Source organism: Vipera ursinii, assembly GCF_947247035.1.
Source record: "Vipera ursinii genome assembly, chromosome: 2".
Classification (NCBI taxonomy): Eukaryota; Metazoa; Chordata; class Lepidosauria; order Squamata; family Viperidae; genus Vipera; species Vipera ursinii.
The window spans coordinates 196019837-196043291 of NC_139513.1; the positions used below are offsets into that span (position 1 = coordinate 196019837).

Here is a 23455-nt window from a genome sequence, read left to right on the forward strand (position 1 = left end):
TATCCCACGCTTACATCACAAGCATCACTGTACCTATGCAAACTGTAGGAATAAAGAAATAGCTAGAATAATCAAGGGAATAATGCTTGTGTTGACTTATATTTTATATTTATATAGATATATTTTATAACAAGCATGTGTCAAGAAATTCTGCAATAGCCTTGTGGTTAACTCGATCCATGTCAAGCACAGGAAAAAAGGAGTCTGGGCAGTTAAATGAATATACAAGCTTATTACAAGCTTAAGCTCTCTACAAAATACGGTAATCTGAATTACTAACAGTCAAAGCAAATTGGTGGTAGATAAGAGTCAATGGAATTCAGGGTGTGCTAGACTTAGAGCTATTGTGGGCATGAAGGGACTTGAGACTGATGATGCGTTTGACCCCTCCCTCCCTTGGGCTCGGCCTGGTCATCTCCTACACTCTGTGCACATTTTGCACTCAAGAGTGTTGCCTGGTCAGCTAATCTCTTCTTGTGAAATGAATCCTTTTCTAATTCCTCAGGCAGATTAATTAATTCCTATTACTTTGAAATTGTTCCAAGTTATAACACTACTCTGAACGTTGAGGCTCTGTGCTGAGAAAAACTATCCTGAGGCAGACCTTCTTCTTGCTGCATCCTGCCAATGCCCTTCTTTGGTTAGAAATCGGGATGCCCAAAATTGAAGTTAGGTTAATGTTAAATTACTGGTTAAAACTCCAGTTCTTCACCTTGAGCCTACTCCCATTAATAACGGCTGATGACTGCCAGCTAAGCTGGAACAATCTCATCAAACACTAAGAACAATAGGATTACCATCAGAGTACATTGGATTGTTGAGACGCAAACATGTCCAACATACAGTCCTACATAAACTACAAGCAGTCCCCAATGACAGTAATTGGGACTGAAAATTGCCATTTGTGACTTCCAGCTAGCACCTCCATGGGTTTTGCTTTTGAAAGACAACAGTGAAAGTTGCGAAGGGCAGTCATGTGACCATAGGATGTTGCAGTGCATGTTGAGAGCTGGTTGCCAAGCATCTGAATTGCGATCACATAACTGTCAGGATGTTGCGATGGTCGCAACTTTGAGGACCAATCGTCTCATTTGTTCAGTGTTGTCATAATTCTGAACAGTTGCTAAATAAGTAGTTGTGAAGAAGGACTACTTGTAAATGATATAAAAATTCAGATTAAAGTAAACAGTTTAGACAAATAGGGCAAAGGGTTCCTGGGGAATGACCAATTACCTCTCGACATTTCCCAAACTAAGGAAAGCTTTCTTCTGGACTAGATTATGTATGATAACCTCTCTTTGGCATTACTGCAAGGAAGATACTCTTAAGGCTTCCCTGGGAAAATGTGCCTGCTCTTGTACAATTGGAGACATTGAAATAAGGCCAGTATGTGTTATTTATACTATAGTATTTTGCAGGGGTATCCAAAATGTTCACCTGCTTTCTTTCAACAATGCCCTGAACAGAAAAGCATGACACAGATGATAGCAGATGATAGCAGTTATTACAAGGCCGCCCACAGTTATAATCCAGTATTATCCGTTTCAATGTTTTTATTCGATAATATAATCACATCCATAAGCCTGTAGGTTCTTAAAAAAAATCTCTACTCATTCTGTTCTTGATTTCCATTGCTGCCATCTTGGCTTTTGTTTTAAAGTCTGTTCCCATGACACTTTCCTGAGGTCTCAGTTAAAAGGAGAAGAAGTGTATTAAATCACTTGATGTGCTCTGCATAACAATTCAACCAGGCATGTTGCATTATTTGCAGTGGTCTAAACATGCTCCTTGTCAGTCATATGCAGTAGCAGAAATAAACCTGGGTTAATATTATGTGTCCAATTTGTTTTTTTTTCAGTCCCTAAAAATAAACACACACACACATGCACGTGTGCTAGGTTTGTAATTCCTGGTTTGTAAAGACACTTTGTTTACAATACAGGAGAAAGATTCTTTTATGGAAGAACACCAGTCGCAATATGTCCAGCAGTTGCTGAGAAAGCCTGTGCTTAGGTGAGAATCCTTTTGTCCTTGGAAGCATATTTCTTTGACATATTCTGATAATTCTTTTTTCTTTTTTTTCCCGTGCAAAATCCTTCTGTCAACAGAGGAATAGCTAGGTTCATATTCCGTAAAGTGATAAGATTAGCTGAAAAGCATCTGGAATCTCATGGATCCCTAATGGTTAACCATGACTTAACCATGGTTTGATTGAATATAGCCATCAGATACATGTATGCATGGAAGAATATGGACTGTACTGCTGAAAAGCTTACCCTGGAATAAATATGTTAACCTTTGAACCCTTGGGATCCTCAGCAAAACCCATAATATCTTGCCGACAAAGTGACATGTTGTCCTGATGCTTTGATTCTTGGTGACATTTTGATGAACAGAGAAATATTTTGACAATGCTGTTTATAGGTAGTCCTCAATTAATGACAGTAATTGGGACTGGAATTTTCATCCCTATGTCATGTGGTTGTAAAGCATGATATCATGTGATTGCATCTCTTAGCAACAACAATCCCAGCACTCCCCATTGCCATTATTAAATGAGGATTGGAGGTTGTTAAACCTGAGTCCCAAATCCACCAGAATTAGATCAGCAACAAGTAAGGTGTGGTGCAAGTGGGGCTAGGTGGCTTTTGCTGGGAGTCTTCCCTACCAGATCCCTCATTGACTTTGCTTGTGAGAAGTTGGCAGGAAAGTTCACAAATGGAGACACTGTGCAAAAGCAGTTTTTTGGGGAAAAAAGAGCATTGATCACCCATAATCCGTCACTGTTTTTGTTATCATTCATATTTTCTCATAATCTCATCAGAGCCGTGGTGGTGCAGTGGTTAGAGTGCACTGCCAAGGGTTCAATCCTTTCCGGCTCAAGGGTGACTCAGCCTTCCATCCTTCCGAGGTCGGTAAAATGAGGACCCAGATTGTTTAAGGCAATACGCTGACTCTGTAAATCACTTAGAGAGGGCTGTAAAGCACATAGAGAGATAAAGGCCCTCACAATAATGGTTCTGTTCATAGAAATAGGCAAAGTTTTGAGGGTTTCAAATTTAGAGAAAGAAAGGAAATGGGCTTTCTTCTATCCCAGACATGTCAAATACAAGGCCCGGATCCGGCCCGTGAAGTGGTTTCATGTGGCCCACGAAGGCATCCTGAAAACAGTGAGGGAACAGCCCCTGCTGCCTTGGCCCCAGCCCAGGCTGGCCAGGAGCCAAGGTACAATTTTGTGGTGGTCATCTATGCTGAAATACATTCAGTCTTAGCTTCACAAGGCCATCTGGAAACAGTGAGGGACCAGCCCCTGCTGCATTGGCACTGCCCCCTGGGTGCACGTTGGGGAGGTATTACCCTTTGTGAGGAATAAAATGCATCATCGCCTGGAAGTGGTCAGCACATGGCCCTGCCTACTTCAGGCAGGCTAGGGGCTGGGCAGTGTTGCGCTTCTCTTCAGATTCGTGCCACCCGGCTCAGCCTCTCGGCGCTGTGAGGAGAGCACCCTGCTGCCTGCCGAAACTGGGCAGGCTGGTGGCTGAGCGGCATCGTGCTTCTCTTTGGATTTGCACTGCCTGGCTCAGCCTCTCGGCGCTGTGAGAGGGCACCCTACTGCCTGCTGAAACCAGGCAGGCTGGTGGCCGGCAGCATTGAGCTTTGCGTCACCTGGCTCAGCCTCTCGGTGCTGTGAGGAGAGTGCTCCACTGCCTGCCGAAACTGGGCAGGCTGGGGCTGGGCGGTATCACTCTTCGGATTCGCACCGCCTTGCTCAGCCTCTTAGCATTGTGAGGAGAGCCAAAACTGGGCAGGCTGGGGGCTGGGCAGCATTGTGCAGGTAATTTCGACTCTTACGCTGCTCATGGCATCCCCTCGCCCAGAGCCCACCAAGCCGGATATGTGAAGTAGGTGAGGGCCATGTGCTGGCCACTTCCAGGCGATGGTGCATTTCTTCATTCCTCGTGAAGGTTGACATTTCCCCAGCTGCGTTTCTTGCCTGTTTCTCTCCCTCCCTCATCTCAAATATTTTCCTACCACTCTGTTCTTAGGAAGGAAGGAAGGAAGGAGAGGGAGGGAGGGTCTGAGGGAAGTTCTGCCTTAGTTCTGCCCTGCTGCCCTTTCACCATCCCCTTGCCCCCTCCTCCTGGCCTATCCTGGGGGTTCTCCCATCCTGTTGCTAAGGAAACTTTGGATACAAAGCCAGGTCTCCTCACGTGGAGAGAGACAGGGCCTCCCTCTTGACTTTGCCCTCGTACCCATCATGAGGGACCTGGCTAAGCAGAGAAAGCACAGCAGCTGGGCACCCCCTTGGGGAAGTGGGGCTGGGCTTAGTGCCACGGGTGCTTGAGTGCTGGGCTGGCCATTTGACCTCCGCACCACTGTCCAGCCCCCCCCCTGCATGACCTGAGAGTAACAGTGAGGCTTCTCCAGTGGACCATGCCTTGGGACTTGCCCCGGTCCCATCTCCTTCTGCCAGAGACCCTCAGTTCTGTCCCACTCCTGCCCAGGCCCCCATAGGCACCCTCGACGCAAACAATGTAGAGCTGGCTATGCCCACCCAGTAGGCCACACGCACTTCAGCCACGCCCACCCAGTAGGCCATGCCCACCCTGGCCACACCCACTCAGCCCCCCAAGAGCAACCACTATGCTGATGCAGCCTTCAATAAAACTGACACCCCTGTTCTATCCCATGCGCTTTGGAGAATGACCTGATTTTGTTGTTGTTGTTATTTAACCCCCTTATATTATTATCTATCAACAGGCATCCCCAGAAAAACTGGATTAAGAGAAAGTTATATCAATGGGACCCCTACTTTAAATTTCCCAGCAGAATAATCAGCACAATTGTTGTTATGTTCCTATGTCTTTACATGGTAAGGAAAGTCCATGCATGATGCTTTTAACAAGGAAGTCACTGCTGCTTTTGGTCAGATCAAATCATCTTTGAACTGAAAGCGTTCTGGGGATCAGATGTTATTGTAGTCGAAAGAAAAGGTGTTGATTATTGAAGCTTAAGTTGTAGTGCATGCTACGTTTTTCATTCTGAGCTCAATTCTAATATTTAATTTATCCCAGGTTGATGGGCCTATGAGAATAGGCCCATCAACTTGTTCTTCTCAAGTGAAGCTATATGTTATTCATATGAATTGTACCTATTTTGACCCAAGGGCTTAACTGATTCTGGGAAAATACATTGGGACTGCATGCCAACAGCTCACGGGGCCAGAGGTTTAGGGGGGAAGGCCCTCATCACCTTCATGTCCTCTTTGAAACATGTATTTTAGACACACTCACATGCAATTTAATTACCTCTCACCAATTAGATTTTAAAATAGCCTGTATATATGTGAATAATTTGAAGGCAAGTGGATGAACTCCCAGAACATTTTTTTATTAAAGGAAAGATCAATTAGAAATTAATTTCTGGACTAATTCTCATATACTGTAGCTTTAATCTAGGATTGTAGTAGTCATGTGCCATGCTATTTGTTGCAGATTAAGTTCAATCAAGCCAAGCAACATTTGTTTTAAACATGCTTTGCTGAATCACAATACTTATTGTATTTGATAATCACAATTAGTTGGCTTTATGTAACAGTTAAGACACAAACTATATTGTATATTAATATTGTATCTTGTAAGCTATGTGAACATAACAAAGCCATGTTATTTACTGTACTTGAAGTAGCACAGAAGCAATTCCCATATAAATATTCTGCTTACCCACCAACCAACAAGGATAGTCTGGGGAGATGTAATAATTATGTTCCTCAATTAGCTTGTGTTGCCACATCTTTTCCTTTCCTTGTCAGGTTATAGAAACAGGGCAAAGGGAAAAAATGTGTTTGTAAGTTCCTGCCACAGGAAAGCATGACTCTTGAAACAAGCATTATTTCAAAAGGAACTTTTACTGAGAAAAAGTGATTGCAGAGAAGTCAGACGGAATCTGAAGTTCCCGTGCAAAACATTAAGCTATTTTCCCATTGTTCGAACCCTACCCCCTTGTCCCAATCCATCAGGAACCAATCCGCTGGCATGAAGTTGTGGGAACTACGAGCTGAAAAGGTGATAACAAATTGTTCTCTGTGCTGCGGCCTTGGTAACATGCAGGATTTAGCTTGAAGGGAGGCTAACCAGATGCCCCGATGGCCCATTCCCCTTCTCCAGTTCTCATACAGATACATCAAAGCGACAGAAGAAACAATATAGAAACATCTTCATCCCCAAGTAACACTTCTCCCTCCCCTTGGAATGGCAGCGTTCCGGCAGGGATCTGACATGCTGCCCTCCTAAAAAAGAGAGAGTTCCACCTGGAGAAAATAATAAAGAGGGAACAAGAGAAAACAATACACTTTTATTTAGGTTTATCCAGATAGCAGCCATGGAAACGTTTAATTAGTTTAGGGCAGGGGTTTCCAACCAGGGGTGCTTGCACCCCCTGGGGATGTGAGACAATATTCCAGGGGGTGTGAAAACCTGGGTTTATACGTTTCAAAACTATAGTATATATGTATAAGCAGGTATTACTTTTGTAAGGGGTGTGAGAATATATCAGAAGCGTTCTAGGGGTGTGGGATATAGAAAAGGTTGGGAACCACTGGTCTAGGGGCTTTAATACATTTCTTCTGTACCCATTCATTTTGAGCCCCAGGGAGATGTTTCCATGCTACCAAGTACTGGGTGGCTCTCCTATGTGTTCATGAATTGAGGATTTCCCTGATCCCAAAGTTTTATTCCCTTTCCACCATAAGAGGTTTAGGTATCGGAGAAGGTGTTGGCCTTAAAGGTGAAATAACCTCCAATTTTAATAGACTGCAGTGAAAAATGGGTGGACTTTCCTCAATAACCTAGGCAACTCCAATTCTACTGTGACTGGGTTGATGATTTACTTTATGGGAAAAGGCCCTACAAATTTTGGCCTGAACTTTTTTGAAGGCTGTAGGGACTGAAGGAAACTTGTAGACAGGTACAAGCGGTCCCTAGTGTGGAATGATTTAAGTTCCACACTCTTTTTGTCGGCTTGAGCTTTGTAAATTGCCCTAGCTTCAGCAAGGACTTTGCGCACCACTGGCCAGGTATTTTTTAAAGAACGGATGGCTGGGTCCTTAATTGGCAATGCAGACATTGGGTTGAAATCTTGGCCTTTTGCTACTCAGAAAGGTGTGAACCTTGTGCTGGTGTGTACAGTGTTGTTGTGTTCTACTTTGGCAAAAGGCAGGAGGTCAGTCCAGTTGTCCTGCTGGTAGTTGATGAAGCAGCGAAGATATTGCTCTAGAACTGAGTTCGTTCATTCTGTCCCCTAATTTGTTTGTGGATGATGACTAGAACTGACTCCTTGGTCAGTACCCAACAGGCCCAAAAAGGCTCTCCAAAATTTTGATGTGAATTGGACCCCTCTATTGGAGATAATGCGTTGTCGTGCTCCAGGTAGGCGGTACACATGTTGCAAGAACATTTTTGCTAACCCCTTGGCCGTGGGAATCTTTTGGCAGGGAAAAAAGTGGACTTGCTTGGAGAACAGGTCAGTTACATCCCAGATTACAGTGTTTCCCACACTTTTGGGAAGTTCTACAATAAAGTCTATGGAAATCTGTCTTCAGGGTGCTCTGCTGGGGTTGGAGTTCTCCCCCTCCATTTGGGTGAGGGGGTGAATGCCACACCCTCCATGCTTTTCAGAGCTGCCTCCTTCATGACGGGATGCAGCTTTGCTGGTTCCTACCTGGTGCCTGGTCTCCCTTCTTTACTGGGGTCTTTGTTTTGCATTTGGCTGCTTGGTGGCCTTCCTTCCTGCATTTGAAACAGGCAGTGGAACACACATGTTGGAACTGGGGTCTGGCTGCTTCTCTCTTCCCCTCTGGGGTGACCTTTTCCAGAGTTTGCTGGAGCAGCACTTATTTCGGGCTTGCTCAATCTTTTGCTTCTTCAGCCAGTACGCACCAATCATGGAGGCATACTGGGGGCCTTCTTGCGATGCAAGCATTGTACAGGTTGTTGTTTGGCCCACCTTTGAAACAGCTTACAAGGATGTCTTCCGGCCAATCAAGGTGGCATGCCAGATCTCAAAACTCCTTGGTATATTTGGCTACTGGGCAACGTCCCTGTTGCACTATATTTATGCGATTATGGACTTTTCAATTGGCAAGGGAGTCCTTGAATCACCATCTCAGAGCTGTCATAAACTGATTGTAATTCTCCAGCTCCAGAGTGTTTGCCTTGTGGAGGGTCACCATTCATCTGGCTGAGGTTCCCTCTAGTGCTAGGGTGATAACCCTGACCCTGGCTCCCTCAGTAGGGATGTCATGGCTGTATTCCTGCATGTACATAAGGATGTGGGCTAGAAAGAACCCAAGCTGCTGTGGGTCTCCATCAAACTTCATGCCCGAGCAGGTGCTTTTTGTTCCCATTGGTGAGCCCCACCATTGCCAACTCTTGGTGCGTTCACTCCCCTGGAGTCCCTTTCTGGAGACACCATTGGTGCTGCTGCTGCTCCTGCCATTGTGTCGCTTGCCCCCATTATGCACTCTGTCACTCTTATCAGTCCTGCTGGCTGCTGTCCCCGTTATATGGGCTAAGGCCTCTTGTGCCTTCATGTTCTGAAATACCTCCATCATGAAGTACATTGCCTGCCTCATGAAGAGGTCGGCATGGTCGGGTTCATTTCCTTGCCCTCGTCATCCATCACCTCCAACTTCTCTCTCCATCCTTTATAGCGGCTGCCTTGTGTAAGGGTGACTCCTTTCATTCTCCCCAATCATTTCTCTTCTCCATACCTATGGACCATCTCGGTTTAGATGAGTCATTTAGGCTGGCAATCCATCTGGTGGAGTTCATGCTGGGATCAGCCTTAGCAGAGGCTTCTCCCCAGTATTCGGTTTCCTTTTGGTCGCTGCCTTGGTTAGACATTGCATAGTCCCACGGTAGGGCAGGTGCCTTTCCAGGTTGACCACTTTGCAGATTCTGCCTAAGCTATCTTCTCAGGAAAGCATAACTCTTGAAACAAGTATTATTTCAAAAGGAAGTTTTACTGAGAGAAAGTGATTGCAGAAGAAGTCAGGCAGAATCTGAAGTTCCTGCGTGAAACATTAAGCTAATTTCCCACTGTTCAAACCCTACCCCATTGCCCAGTCCATCAAGTACCAATCCATTGGTGTGAAGTTGTTGTGGGAACTTTGAGCCAAAAAGGTGATAAGAAGTCATTCTCTGGCACCATGGCCTTGGTAACACACAGGAGTTAGCCGGAAAAGAGCCCAACCATTTCCCCCTCCCCAGTGCCCATGCAGATACATCAAACTGACAGAAGAAACATCTTCAGTCCCCAAGTAACACTGCCCCTTCCTCTTGGAATGGCAGCGTTCCGGCAGTCTTCCCCTTCTGCTAGTTGTGGACCACAAGGGCAGCATGAGCCTATCTAGAGAGACATAGGAGGTCTCATGACATGTACAAAAAAATTGGCACCAAAAATATCTTTGTAAACTAGTGTTTAGGGTATGTTAACAGCAAATAAAAATCAGCGTTAGAGTTGAAGAAAGGATTAGACTCCAAGAAGGGAAGTATGAACAAAGGAACATTTTCTCTTAACAAAGGAAATTCCATCTAAGTTGATGATTAAGATGATGAATCCAGAGAAGAAGCTAATTTTGCATGATTTGCCCCGAGCACATACAAAATAAAATCAAGACTAATGACACTCTGTCAAGTTACTCAATACTTTTAGAAGTCTGCATGGGTTGGATCCCTTCCTCTGATCTGGGAAATATGGGGTGAAGGAGAGGTTAGATCTATTTCTTTCTTTGCCTATAGCAAATCTGTGTTTCTGGGAGAAAATATAAAAAGTCTCCAGGAAATTCCTCCCTTGCTATTTAACCTTAAGAGAAGGGAGCTATTCTTATTGAGGGTTTTAGCTAAAAGATCTCCCCCAACTTAAATTACTGTAGGTGTGAAGGTCTACAGGTCAATTGAGAATGGATTCTGACCTAATGGGAATCCCTAAAGGTATCTATTATTATCTTATAAAGGTAAAAGGTAAAGGTTCCCCCGCACATGCATGCTAGTCGGTTCCAACTCTAGGGGCCGGTGCTCATCTCCGTTTCAAAGCTGAAGAGCCAGCGCTTGTCTGAGGACATCTCCGTGGTCATGTGGCTGGCATGACTAGATGCCAAAGGCGCACAGAACGCTTTTACCTTCCCACTGTAGTGGTCCCTATTTTTCTACTTGTATTTTTACGTGCTTTCGAACTGCTAGGTTGGCAGAAGCTGGGACGAGTAACAGGCGCTCACTCTGTTATGCGGCACTCGGGATTCAACCCGCTAAACTGCCGACCTTCTGATCAACAAGCTCAGCGTCCTAACCCACTGAGATTATGTTATATTATATTATATTATATTATATTATATTATATTATATTATATTATATTATATTATATTATATTAATTATATTATATTATATTATATTATTATATTATTATATTATTATATTATGTTATCATCATATCATATCATCCTATAATTTCCACTTCAGACTTTATCCATCAGTATCTTTCATTTCTCTTTCAGTTTATTGTGACAGAATATATTGTGAGCAATTTGTTTTTGAACATACTCAAAGGCGTGCTTGTGTTCTTTAAAGAAAATATTACAGATTTGGAAAATGAATCATGGATCCAAGACTTTGAAGAGTTTATTCGTGTTGTAGAAGGTAAAGGCATAATACTTTGTGAATATAACATTACTTTCCCATGAGTGGTATAGTGTATTGAAAAAGAGAATGACAAACCTCTAATAATGTAGTCCCTAAACAAAAACCTGATAATGCTTGAAGAAAAAAATCAAAACAGCCAACATCTCTTGTACATCCATTCTTTCTTTCCTCAATGGGAGGAGGAGCAACTAGGTTGGGAAATGCCCCTTTTGAAGGGCTGGAACCTCAAGTCTCTAAAATTGAACTTGAACAAACTTCTTTGTGCAGAATCATCTTCCTTATTGGAACCGAGCATGGTTTACTAAGCCGAATAAGGTCAAAGGAGAAGGCCACTATTTCTTCAGTAGAGTAGAAAAGTGGCTGTCATCCATTGACTTCTCAGGAGATGTTACATTCTCCATTGGCCCTCCTTCCCAGAGGCTTCAATTATGGTTCGGTAGACTATATTACACTATCATTATTTCTATGTCTCTCTCTCTCTCTCTGTATGTGTGTGTGTGTGTGTGTGTGTGTAAAATGTGAATGTCATACAAATAAATAAGTTCATAGACAGCTCCCCCAAATATAAGATAAATTTCTTTCCTAAAGTTTTCCCATCCAGATTTCCTACAGCATGAGCATTTTCCAGCTGGAAGGTATGTATGTATGTATGTATGTATGTATGTATGTATGTATGTATATGTAGCTGGAAGAGGACGTATTCTTTTTTCAATATTCATGGTATCAGGGAATAATTAAAATGTATATACAGTATTTTAAGATGTATGTCAATTATATTTAAAAAATTGTGGAATGAACGTAGGAAAATATAGCATAGTATGAGGTAATAACTGGTGCCAGAAATTTCTGCTGTTTAGGTGCAGCTGTTAGGCTGGTTTCCTTTTGTACTTGCAAGATGACTAGCAAAAATCTCTCAAATGTTCAGCAGAACTATTTTCATCAGATTTCTTTGGTTGTTGAGGTAATAGATTAGGGGTGTCAAACTGCCGGCCTGCGGGCCGGATGCGTCATGTGGAAGCCGCGCCCACCCCATTGCCAGCAATGGCAAAACTGTCCCGATGCGTTGCGCGACGTCACATGACATTGTGAGTTTGACAGTTCTGTAATAGATCCTCTTATATTTTCTTTTTTAGATAGCCTTATGTGGATGCAGTCCTAGGAGCAGACTATAATTGCCTTTCAAACCTTATGGCTGTAGCGTTGACCTGAAAATGAGCTGTAACCTCTAGCTCAGGGGTAGGCAACCTTGGCTCTTTTATGGCTCATAGGACTTCAACTCCCAGAATTCCTGAGTCAGCATAGCTGGGAGTTGAAGTCCCATGAGTCATAAAAGAGCCAAGGTTGCCTACCCCTGCTCTAGCTGATCAGGAGGCTTTTTTCTCTTAGCAGGTTTCATTCTTTGCATTCCCTAAAAGATTATGGTGTTTGTTTGGCATTTCTAGTATGAGTAAGATATTAAGAAATGATTGCATCAGCAGAACAGCAAATAAAGGCAACAGAAATGATAAGGGAGTTAGAATAGACCTTTTTTTTGCATCAACTCCTAGGAAATCACAGTGGGTGAAGAACTCTTGTCGATGCTTGTTTCTGGAATGTGTTGATCGACTTCTCTGGGATACAGAATGTGGACTGATAGCCATGGGACTGATCCAAGACATCTTTTCTTCTGATCATTTAGGCCTTTCTTTATTCAGGAGATTGATTAGGGAGTTTTCAGGTCTAGAAAGTCACATTTATGTTGTAGTGTAGACCAGGAGTCACCAAACCTGGCCAACTTTAAGACTTGGGGACTTCAACTCCCAGAATTCCGCAGCCACCCATGCTGTTAAAGTTAAAGTTGCCAAGTTTGGAGATCCCTGGTTTAGACAAATAAGAAGACATAAAAAAAAACTTTTACAACAGCATTTAGGTTTAGGTTTAGGTTTAGGTTTTATTAAATTTTTATACCGCCCTTCTCCCGAAGGACTCAGGGCGGTGAACAGGGCATATCATAAAACTACAAAAATACAAAAGTTAAAAAAGAATTAAATTATTGCCCACAGTAAAAACAATAGAAAATATATATAAATATTAAAACCCTAAGTAACTCCCCATCAGGCCAGGCCAGCTTGTTCAAATAAATGGGTCTTTAACTCGCGCCGGAAGGAGCGGAGATCCAGTGCCATCCGGAGCTCAACCGGCAGCTGATTCCACAAAGCCGGAGCGCCCACAGAGAAGGCCCTCCCCCTGGGGGCCACCAGCCGACATTCTCTGACTGGAGGCACCCTGAGGAGGCCCTCTCTGTGGGAACGCATAGGGCGGAGGGGAGTCGACACCGGCAGCAAATAATGTAAATAATTTACATTATTTATATTTGTTAGATTAATATTCTGTCATTCTTTAAGGAATAGTGTTCCCTCCTTTTGTCTTATTCCCCACACTGCAATCACATGAGATAGATTGGACAGAGAGATGGCAGCTGGTGCACAGGCACCAGCGAATGTGGACTTGGATTCGAATGTGCCCAGATCTATTCCATTAGCTGGCAAACGACATCTGACTAGTTAGAATTGTTCAGAATGTTACTTAGATCTACCCTAAACATTAGGATTGATGAATATCTACAAATGGATAACGAAAAACAAAATATTATAACATTTCAAAATTACAAAAAGATGCAGGCATTAAGAAATTAATGACTAACTACAGTATGTCCCAATGTAAAAAGAAGAAACAAAGGCAAAAGAGACTAAAGAATGTATATAGACTATTTGGTAATTTTGTATTTTACTATGACTACTGCATTAGGACATGGTGAGGAGTATTTTGAGGGAATCATCTCTGAATTATGTTATTTGTTTTACAGGAGTTTGGATTGTTACTACTGTTATTGCTTCTATCACATGCATTGGATATGTATTTAACATCTTAGTCTGCTACAGGTACAGATATAGACATCTTGTGCAGATGTAACATTGTTGCTATGATTAGGTGACTGAAAATATGGTCTCCTTGGCCTTGGCACTGTTGCCAGGTTTTCTGGAAAGCCATGAATAGTACTGTTTTCACACTGTTTTTAATGCTATTTACAAGAAGCTAATATATCAGCATGGATAATAGTGGATATTGATGGCTGTGGGGAAGAGCATTATGGAAACAGGAGGATTGTTTTATTTCATTCAACAACCAACCTTCACCTCCATATTCTATGCAAAATGTTTTATAATTCAAGCCTATTTATTCAATTATACATTTTCTGTTAATCAAGAAATGTAGAATACATTTTATTTCTCGTATTAATACATTTCTCAATATGCATCTTCTGCTTGGCACAAAATCCACACGTGATTCCTAAATGTTGCTCATTGTTCCCTTTTGGTTAGCATTCTGCCAGTACTACCAAATAACGGTCTATTTCACATTCAGAACTTCTAGTTATCCTTACAGACTTCATTAAGTCTCCAATCTTTCAATATAAATCATTCATATTTTTGATTCATTTTTAGAGATATAAATATACTTTATGGAAGTGTTTGTATATGTGTATTTGTGTATGTATATGTACATGTGTGCATCCATCCATATATGCATTTATATTTATATTTCTTTCTCTCCTAGAAAACATATTAAACTATTGAGAGCAGGCAAAAAGCACCTACTTGTGTCAGAAACTATGAAAGTGTCATCTTCTCAAAGCGTGGTGAGTTTTCAGCACTCAAAAAAGAATGACTGATTGTGGTTGTGGGATATAAGGCAAAAAAAAGCATAACTAAGTATAATGACCTATTATTTAGGTTAAGCTATGGAAAATATGCATGGAAGAAAATGGAAGTAGTTCTTAATGTTAGCCAAAAATATAGTAGGCCCTGCAAAATAACATGCCCAAACCATATTAATCTTCTTACATAGAATGAGCAGGGTGCACTGAATTCCAAGACCAGCTCATAAAGTGCGAAGTGTAGCTTATAACCTGTGCAATTATTTTGGCATGGAGGTATTGTGGTATTGCTGGAAAGCACTATTTATCACCTACCCTGCCAGAGTTTTGACCAGCTGCAATTTCTAGGCCATCTTCAAAAGGAATAATATAATTCTGAAGTTACCAGTCACTCATGCCAGATAGATTTTCTCCAAAAGGGGCACATGAGCCACGATGTTGATTTTTCTTCAGATTGTATTAGTACTGCATGATTGTACAGCCTCAGTTCCAGATATGGGAAGATCTCTAAGCTGTGAATTTAATCACTAAAGGGAAAAGTGACTTCAACATTTTCTGGCACAAAATGTCTACCAGATCCTCAGGGAAAACCCCAAGCTTTCTCTGGAAGTCCACTGGGGTGGGCTAATTGTACAGGCCCTGCTCTGCAAATAATAGACTGACTAAAACAACAACCCTGCATTACTGACCTGATGTATTGCTGTTCACCTAACTCAGGGGTCGGCAACCTAAAAAAGGAAAAGAGCCACCGGGAACCGGTTCCATCACAAATTAAAAAAACTGGGAGCCGCGTGCGTGTGTCCATGCACGGGCATGCGCAAAAAATGTTTTGCGCATGCGCAAAACGTTTTTTTTGCGCATGCACGGACGCACGCGGTTGCCATTTTTTTTAAAAGTGAGATGGAACCGGTTCCCGGTTGCCCGACGGCGACGGCCCGTCTGCAAAGCTGCCGCTTTCGGCAGCTTTGCAGACGGGCCGCGCGCACCTCTCCAAAGGTTTGGGGAGGTGCGCGCGCAGCTCTGCCCATTCGGGGAGGTGCGCGCGCATCTCTCGGAACGGGCCGCGGCGTCGCTCTTTCAGGAAGCTGCCGTGGCCCATCTGCAAAGCTGCCGCTTTCGGCAGCTTTGCAGACGGGCCGCGGCAGCGTCCTCAAAGAACGCCGCCGCGGCCCGTTCGCACGGAGGTATGCGCGCACCTCTCCAAAGGTTTGGGGAGGTGCGCGCGCAGCTCCACCCATTCGGGGAGGTGCGCGCGCACCTCTCGGAACGGGCCGCGGCGTCGCTCTTTCAGGAAGCTGCCGTGGCCCATCTGCAAAGCTGCCGCTTTCGGCAGCTTTGTAGACGGGCCGCGGCAGCTTCCTCAAAGAACGACGCCGCGGCCCGTTCGCGCGGAGGTACGCGCGCAACTCTCCATTTGGAGAAGTGCGCGCGCACCCCTGCCCGTTCGAAGAGGTGTGCGCGCACCGGGCGGCTGGGAGCCGCAGGAGACGGCTCAAAGAGCCGCATGCGGCTCTGGAGCCGCGGGTTGCCGATCCGTGACCTAACTGATGATCTTGTAATCAAAGCCTCTATATAAGAACTATTTTTACTACCTCCCTCAATATTAACAAGTTGGAGTCCATCCAGAACTTTGGGGGGTGGTTCCAGGGTGAGAAACTCAAAAAGCTGAGCAAAAGTCCCTCAGTATGCTTTTGGTAGTGCCCAAAGAGTAAACAAAATGCTGCAAAACAGACCCCAGCAACCTCACTTACTTCAAATCAGATCAATAATAACAAAAACTGCCAAGGAATTTAGAAGCACCAGTACAGTTGGGGGCCTATCACCGAGGTGATCAAATACTCTCCGGGTATGCAGGGCAAATGGTCTTTTTTAACCTTGTTTTTTTCCTTTTTTTAACCTTGTTTTTATTGTGACTATATTTCTCAGAATGTACAGTCTTTTCCAATACTTTTAGAATGGAGAAATGGAAAAGAAGTTCAAGGAAATAAAAGAAATGGCAGGCGTTAACCCTGAAAATGTTAGGAAAGAATTGGATGAGTGTTTTTATGCTTGGTGTAAAACTACAAATATGATAGGAATCTAAGAAAAAGCTGAAGTGCGTGTGTGTGCGTGCACATGCACACATACAAACACACACAGTTGCTGGTATAAAGGTAATTAATTATGCAAGATAGAACAAAGTGAACAAAGAACTATGATATGAATAGGTGTCAAAAGATTCATCTTTAGTCCTGGAAAAAAGATCTTAGAGAAGGTTTGACTGAGCAAAGTTAGCTTGACAAAAACCATGCTATAAGAGATTAACACATACTGATATGCAACCCAAAGATGTACATATACTGTAGTCAGTCAGAATTGAAGAGAGAGAAAAATAATCTGGCTCCATTATTGTTTCTTCAGAAAATGTAAGAGACTTGTCCATTTTCAAGGGTCATGGGAAAACAATGTCTTCTTTTGACAAGCTCTTGGATGTGGGAATATTTTAGAGATAACCTGTTTTCTGGTTTTCTTTAGAGATTGTACCAGTTCTCTCAGTGTAAAATTGTCCATTTTATAAGCTTTTTGGAGATTAATTCACTGAGCAGGTATTAATCAGCTAAACATTTTAAATTTGTTTGCTCTCCTCGAATACCGAGTCCCTTTCTTCGAATCAGTTTAATAATCCATGAATAAATAGACTGCTGCCACTCCGTTTAACTGGTTTTCAAAAGAAAGCACATTCTTGAGCCAAGGTGTCAGGATAATGTCAAGAACAAATACAAGACAGGGCTATAGAAGAACAGAAAACTAGCTTTCCTGTAGGGTGTCATTCATCCGTATTTCATTGGTCATTTTTCTCTTTGGGGGATTTCTTCTAATTTGAAATTTCATTTGGGTAAAAATAAATGAGTAGAACAAAGTTACACTCGAGGGTTCAGCATCTTATTTCCTTCCCCTCAGTCCAATCTAAGGCATTATGCTGACAGAATTGCTTTCTGCACTTGTACAGATATAGTTCTAGTTAGAAAAACATACCACTTAGATTTTGTGGAAATATTGTACATTTTGTTTATATGTTTGTGAAATCCTAACTGAGCTCTCCCATTTTTTTTACACCAACAGGTAGCACTATCAAAGTACATCTCTTTCCAAGTTGCATACATAATGTGGGGTATGTGAACATCTGTCTTGAAAGGGTTGGAATAAATTACTGGGGACTTCTAATTCTCCCCTTCTGTTGACCATTTGTAAATTTTCTTTTCTAGGATACCTAATCATGCATTTGCTGCAGTGGGTATTTGGAATGATACTTATGTATATTTTGATTTTACCCATGATACATGGCAAGTGGATGGAGCTTTTAAACAAATGGGGAATTACTGTGTAAGTGCCTGCCGTCGCAATAACAGTTTGATCTCCCTGCCTTTTAAATTTACCAAGCTGAAACTCTGAGCATTATTCACATAATCAGCCCATGTTGAACATTATCAAAGCCTAGAAGACAATCGGGCTGGATGGGATTGGGGGAACTTTGAGCAGTTACTCCATCATCCACCTCATTGGCTGGATTACAAAGAAGGAATTTGTACATCCTCAAAAAAATACTTACCGAGCCGATGATTCATTGTTCTGCTGCTCTGATTGCAGAAACATTCATAGTCAGAAATGAGAGCTTATTATATCATTTGAAGTGCCATTTGTCTGTTTGAAAGGAAGAAATGCGTAGTACAAACGACACAAAAACCTATGCCTGCATATGCAGTTCTATATACTATGTTCATAGGATTCCACCTTTAAACTTTTTTATACTTTTGAATTTGGAAATTGGATAGAATTGATTACCAAGCAATCTTTTCTTTGTTTTCTGTCTCTCAGCCTGACATTTGTCATTGTCCTAGTGATCAAGAAGATACAGGTGTTTGCCGGTGCCAGGTTTTTTCTCCAGCCAAAAATGTCACCGAGTGACAGTCAAAAGCCTTTGGCACTTGATAACAGGTCAGTGCTAGGGAGCGATATGTCTACTGCTATTCTGTGACTATAATTTTTTCCATTGCACAGCATCTGGATTTGATAAGCAAGGATGCTTCCAGATAAACATCTTTTAGCAGTGTTGTTTGGAAGGCACTGTATAGTTCTGCCGGTGTTCTTTCCTTATTTTTTAAAATGACTGTCAGAAAAAGATGTGAAAAAGGAGGGATGTGAAAATGTGAGACAGGATTCATATTTGCACAAATAAAAACCTTATCTGGAAATAATTACTCAGGGAAGCTGATCTAATTCAGCCTCTAATTTTGCCATTTGTTAGTCACTATGGGACCATCTTGGTAGGAAAATGTTAAAAGATCAATGGGGAAAAAGTTAAGTAGAAAAATACAGTTCAGAAGAACTATGTGGCATTTTTATTATGCTATTTTAAGCTATAAAGAAAACACGTTAAAATGCTTTTTCATGTTGAATAGTGCATGAAGAAAACGAGGGAAGATTTAACAATATAATTCTCCTCAGCTTTCTTTTTATCCTAGTCTTATCTGTTGATCAGATTATCTTATTCTACTGAAAAATCTTTTAATATTGTGCCAGTGTTGCAATGTGTAGACTGATTTCAGTTCAGTGAAATTTGTTTATGCATTTGTATTATATCTCAGTGCAACAGTCTGTATCTTACCAATTACGATTGGTAGGACTTGTAAATAAACCTTATTCATCTTCTCATAGGACCAGTAAAGTGTTATAACTTTCTGTAAGTACAACTTATTGTATTTCCTCAACTGAGCGCTAGGAAGAACTACTAAATTTTCCTTTTCGGTAAAACCCCATTGTGGATGTATCTGCCTCCAGATCCTAACACAGCACATGGCTGAATTCAAAAGCAAATTCATCTGTTTCTGCCTCTATAGTTGGAGAGTAAGCATGAGACTTCTCAATGGTAGCCTTTTGTTTTGCAGGAGAGTCTTCGTAAACTTCAGTTATTTTCTATTCTTCCATTCGGTGGTCGTGGGCTTAACTTCCTGTCTGCTCAGACTGGCCCGTAGCATCGTTCTTGGGGCTTGGCTGGTTGGACGGATAGATCGGCCAGTAATGCCAAAAGGTTATGAACAATGTGATGCAGGTAAGAGTTTGAAGGACTTTACAGAGGAGACCTCATCTACTTTTACATAATGAACTGGACTTTCCACCCATCTTTGTTTCAAGCTTTGGATGGAGTAAGTGGGATGGGAGAACAAAGAGCTGCATTTAAAATACGGAAAAGAAATACTCATGATTTTTCTGCAGGATTCTCAGTTTGGATTGGAATGCTTTTTCTGGACCACTATCACACAAATCCCATCCTTGTGTGCTTCTGCCAAATCCTTTGCAACAAACTCAAAGAAAAAAGCCTGTCAGCCGATTCATATTCATCTGTGTGTAAACCATTGGAAATAGGTAAGCCTGAATCACATGGCCTGTCGGGATGTAAAGAAATATATATAAGATATAAAAAGCTAAAGGTTCCCCCGCACATGCGTGCTAGTCGTTTCCGACTCTAGGGGCCGGTGCTCATCTCCATTTCAAAGCCGAAGAGCCAGCACTTGTCCGAGGACATCTCCGTGGTCATGTGGTCAGCATGACTAGACGCGAAAGGCGCATGGAATGTTGTTACCTTCCCACCGTAGTGGTCCCTATTTTTCTACTTGCATTTTTTACGTGCTTTCGAACTGCTAGGTTGGCAGAAGCTGGGACGAGCAACAGGCGCTCTGTTACGCGGCACTTGGGATTAGGCCCGCCAAACTGCCGACCTTCTGATCGACAAGCTCAGTGTCCTAACCCACTGAGCCACCGCGTCCCTTCATATATAAGATATAGGGCAGGTTAAAATAGAATCTGCACTCCTGGGGAAGAATTTCTGCTCACTGCAGATTGTCTTCATTCAGAGAACTGTTGAAGGTGGATCCCAAAGCTAAACATTTCCATTTCATCAGCAATTTGGCCTTTTGCACTGGCTCCTATCACGAAGATAAACCTTTGCCCTCTATTTTATTAGAAGTTTCCATTTCAGGTATCTCTGCTATCACACACTAAGGATTTCTGAAAGTTATCTGTTCAGACATTTGTGACAGCATCATCCCCAAATTTTGTTTTTCCTGAGTGCAGCATTTCTTTACAGGGTCGAGTTGTTTATATAGTGAGTTCTAACACTTGTGCAAGGCTCTAAAATGTTGTATTGATCTACATCCTTTCTCCCCCAAAGTTTATACTTTTTTAAAGAAAAACTTAAATTGCAATTTCCCCTCCTCCTCCCCAAAAACAGAAATTCCAAAATGCATTGAGATCAATCCTTTGGCAGCAAGGGATTAACTGAAATACAATGTATACGATATAGAATCTCAGAACCTCACATACAGTATTCACTTGAGTATGTTGCTTAGTAATAAACAAGAGAATGATCTGGGGGATGTTTGTTTTATTTATTGATATCCCGCCCTTTTAGTTTTACAAATGACGTAAATCAGGGGTGTCAAACTCAATTTCATTGAGGGCCACATCAGCATTGCGGTTGCCCTCAGGGGGCTGGGTGGGTATGGCCTGGGTGGGCGTGGCTGGAATGCATACGGCCTACTGGGTGGGCATGGCCAGCTCTTCATCGTTCGCATCAAGGGTGCCTATGGGGGCCTGGGCAGGAGTGGGACAGATCTGAGGGTCTCTGGCAGAAGGAGGGTCTCTGGGCCAGGGCCAAGGCAGTGGGGGCCGTTCCCTCACTGTTTCCAGGATGGCTTTGCGGGCCACATGAAACCACTTCGGGATCCGGCCCCCGGGCCTTGTGTTTGACATGTCTGACGTAAATCATATCCAAATCACATTCTTCCTCTTATTTTCCATACAACAACAATTCTGTGAGGTGGGTTGGGCTGAGAGAGAATGTTTGGCCTGCTGAACATGGCAAAAATTAATACTGGTTTCTTATTTTAGTTCCCAGAGTATCTATCAAAGCCAGGACAAGATGGTTCCTGCTCTATACACTTCTGAATAACCCCAGCATCCAAAAAGTCCGGAAGCTAAAACCTCTCTCTTATTCAGTGGACTGATGAAATCTTTGTTCTTTTTGACAATGTATGCTAAATATACTAAGAGCCCTGAGCATACAGTTGTCTCTGTGGTCAACAATGATTTAGTGTTTGATCCGAGTTGTGATCTAGAGGGGCTGGCTGACATATTCATTTGTTTTCTAAATGAACACTTGCAGCATGGCTAGTATTTATTACGTTACTGTACTGTATTCAATCCCAGCACCACTATATGATAACTGCAGTGAGATTATTATATCTGCAAAAATGGAAACATTCAGCATAACCCACAATGGAGGAATGGTTGGCGAAGATGACAGAATTTGCAATGATGGCGAAATTAACTTCCTGAAGTAGAGAAAAGACAATATCAACACTTATTATTGACTGGAAACTCCTTATAGATTTTGTTTGCTTGAAAGAGAAAAAAAAAGAAATTATAATTTATGGTTTTGATGATTAAAAAAACTGATAATGGTAAAAAGATTTTTTTTCCTTATAAGCATAGACTAAGTGGTAATTTTGTATTGGTGCTTGTAATTGCTGTAAAGAAAATTGGAAGCCGCTTCTATTTTTCCCCCTCATTTTTTATTGTTGCACCTTTGGCTCCTTCCTTCCTTCCTTCCTTCCTTCCTTCCTTCCTTCCTTCCTTCCTTCCTTCCTTCCTTCCTTCCTTCCTTTCTTATAATTTATATTAATTCTTGTTAGATTTTACCTTTGTCTTAAAATACCTAATAATTATTTGCTTTAATAGCAAACATTTTGAACATCAGTTGGTAGAATGTTTTGTGATGATGGGAAACTTAAGTGTGTCCCCATCTGGATCCCTTCTCCAATTTTGCGCCATTTGATCCAAATTTCTAAGATCAACCGTTCAAGTCCCCAAATACATCTCTAATGCCAGTGGAGACCGGCCTCATGAAAGTGGAGGCTAAAGTATTGATGGCTGTACTCAACGATTGAATCAGATTATACCTTTTTCTCCTTGGTCTTCTCCATTAATTATGAAGAAGGATTTTCAGTCCACATGGAAAAAGGCTGTGGCAACTAAAATCACAGCTTTGCTCTTCTCTCCAGGTCTTTTACTCAGCATGGGAGATGATCAAGCCAAAGCACTCATTAAACAGTATGTAGCAGACACAAAGTGCCAATGCACTCTGCCTCGGTCATGACACACTTAACTAACCTCAAACCTAAACACCAAAGGGCCTTCCATTCTGGCACAATGTCATACCTGCCCCTCAGGTATCCTTGATACAGGAAGATCCCCTGCCTAAAGAGATATGCTCCTGTGATTCTTGTAGAAACAAGAGAACATGTACTTCTCCAGTGCCAGTACTATAGAGACATTCATACATACTCACCATTATTGCATAAATACCCAAATTACATTTCCCTGTTAGTTGCAGACATTTACCCTGCTAACAATATAAGGTTGCCAGGCTTTGCCCAGCAGTGTGTAAAATCTGTCAGATGACCTATGCAATTCACTAGTCTTAACGAGCATTTAGTTATTCAAACGTGCTTTGTACTATGATAGATTTAGTTTGCCGTATACTAAATTGTATGCCCCCTCTCGTTGATCTAATGTTTCTACCTTTCCCTTTAGTTTTTTTTTAAGTCTTGTTTTTATATATTTTAGCATTGATTTTTCTTTTCAATTATATTTTGTTGTATCCTTTATACTTTTTAATCCTGTGTACCCCATCCTCCTTATGCTGGTAATCCTGTGTACCCCATCCTCCTTATGCTGGTATTAAAACTTTGAAGGTATATGTGCATTTGTCATTATCTGATGTTTATATACAGTAACTCTTCGATGAAGCCATATAGCAGGAACAGGGAAATTCAACATGCCATTCAGATGCTGTTGAATATCAACCCCAATCCTCTCCATAGACATGTCTAGTGATCATGGATAAGGGAAGATGTCCTTCAGAAACTTATTTAGAATGCAGAAACTTCCAGTATAGAGGTTATGTCCCAATGGCATCTAATTTCACCTGACCATCCCTGAGGTGATATAAGAGACTTTTC

At 42.1% G+C, this 23455-nt stretch overlaps 1 protein-coding gene across 1 annotated transcript in view; it reads left to right on the forward strand.

Moving 5' to 3' along the window:
* Positions 1-23199, forward strand: part of LOC310636046 (stimulated by retinoic acid gene 6 protein-like) — a 54970-nt gene extending 31771 nt beyond the window's left edge. Inside the window, exons 8-18 of the mRNA XM_083355505.1 lie at positions 1943-2013; positions 4762-4873; positions 10555-10696; positions 13545-13620; positions 14297-14378; positions 17499-17547; positions 17642-17759; positions 18252-18371; positions 19322-19485; positions 19650-19799; positions 21324-23199. Of these exons, the coding sequence (XP_083211631.1) occupies positions 1943-2013; positions 4762-4873; positions 10555-10696; positions 13545-13620; positions 14297-14378; positions 17499-17547; positions 17642-17759; positions 18252-18371; positions 19322-19485; positions 19650-19799; positions 21324-21439 (1200 nt within the window). The 3' untranslated portion in view covers positions 21440-23199. The remainder of the gene's footprint in view (positions 1-1942; positions 2014-4761; positions 4874-10554; positions 10697-13544; positions 13621-14296; positions 14379-17498; positions 17548-17641; positions 17760-18251; positions 18372-19321; positions 19486-19649; positions 19800-21323) is intronic.
* Positions 23200-23455: the final 256 nt, after the last annotated feature.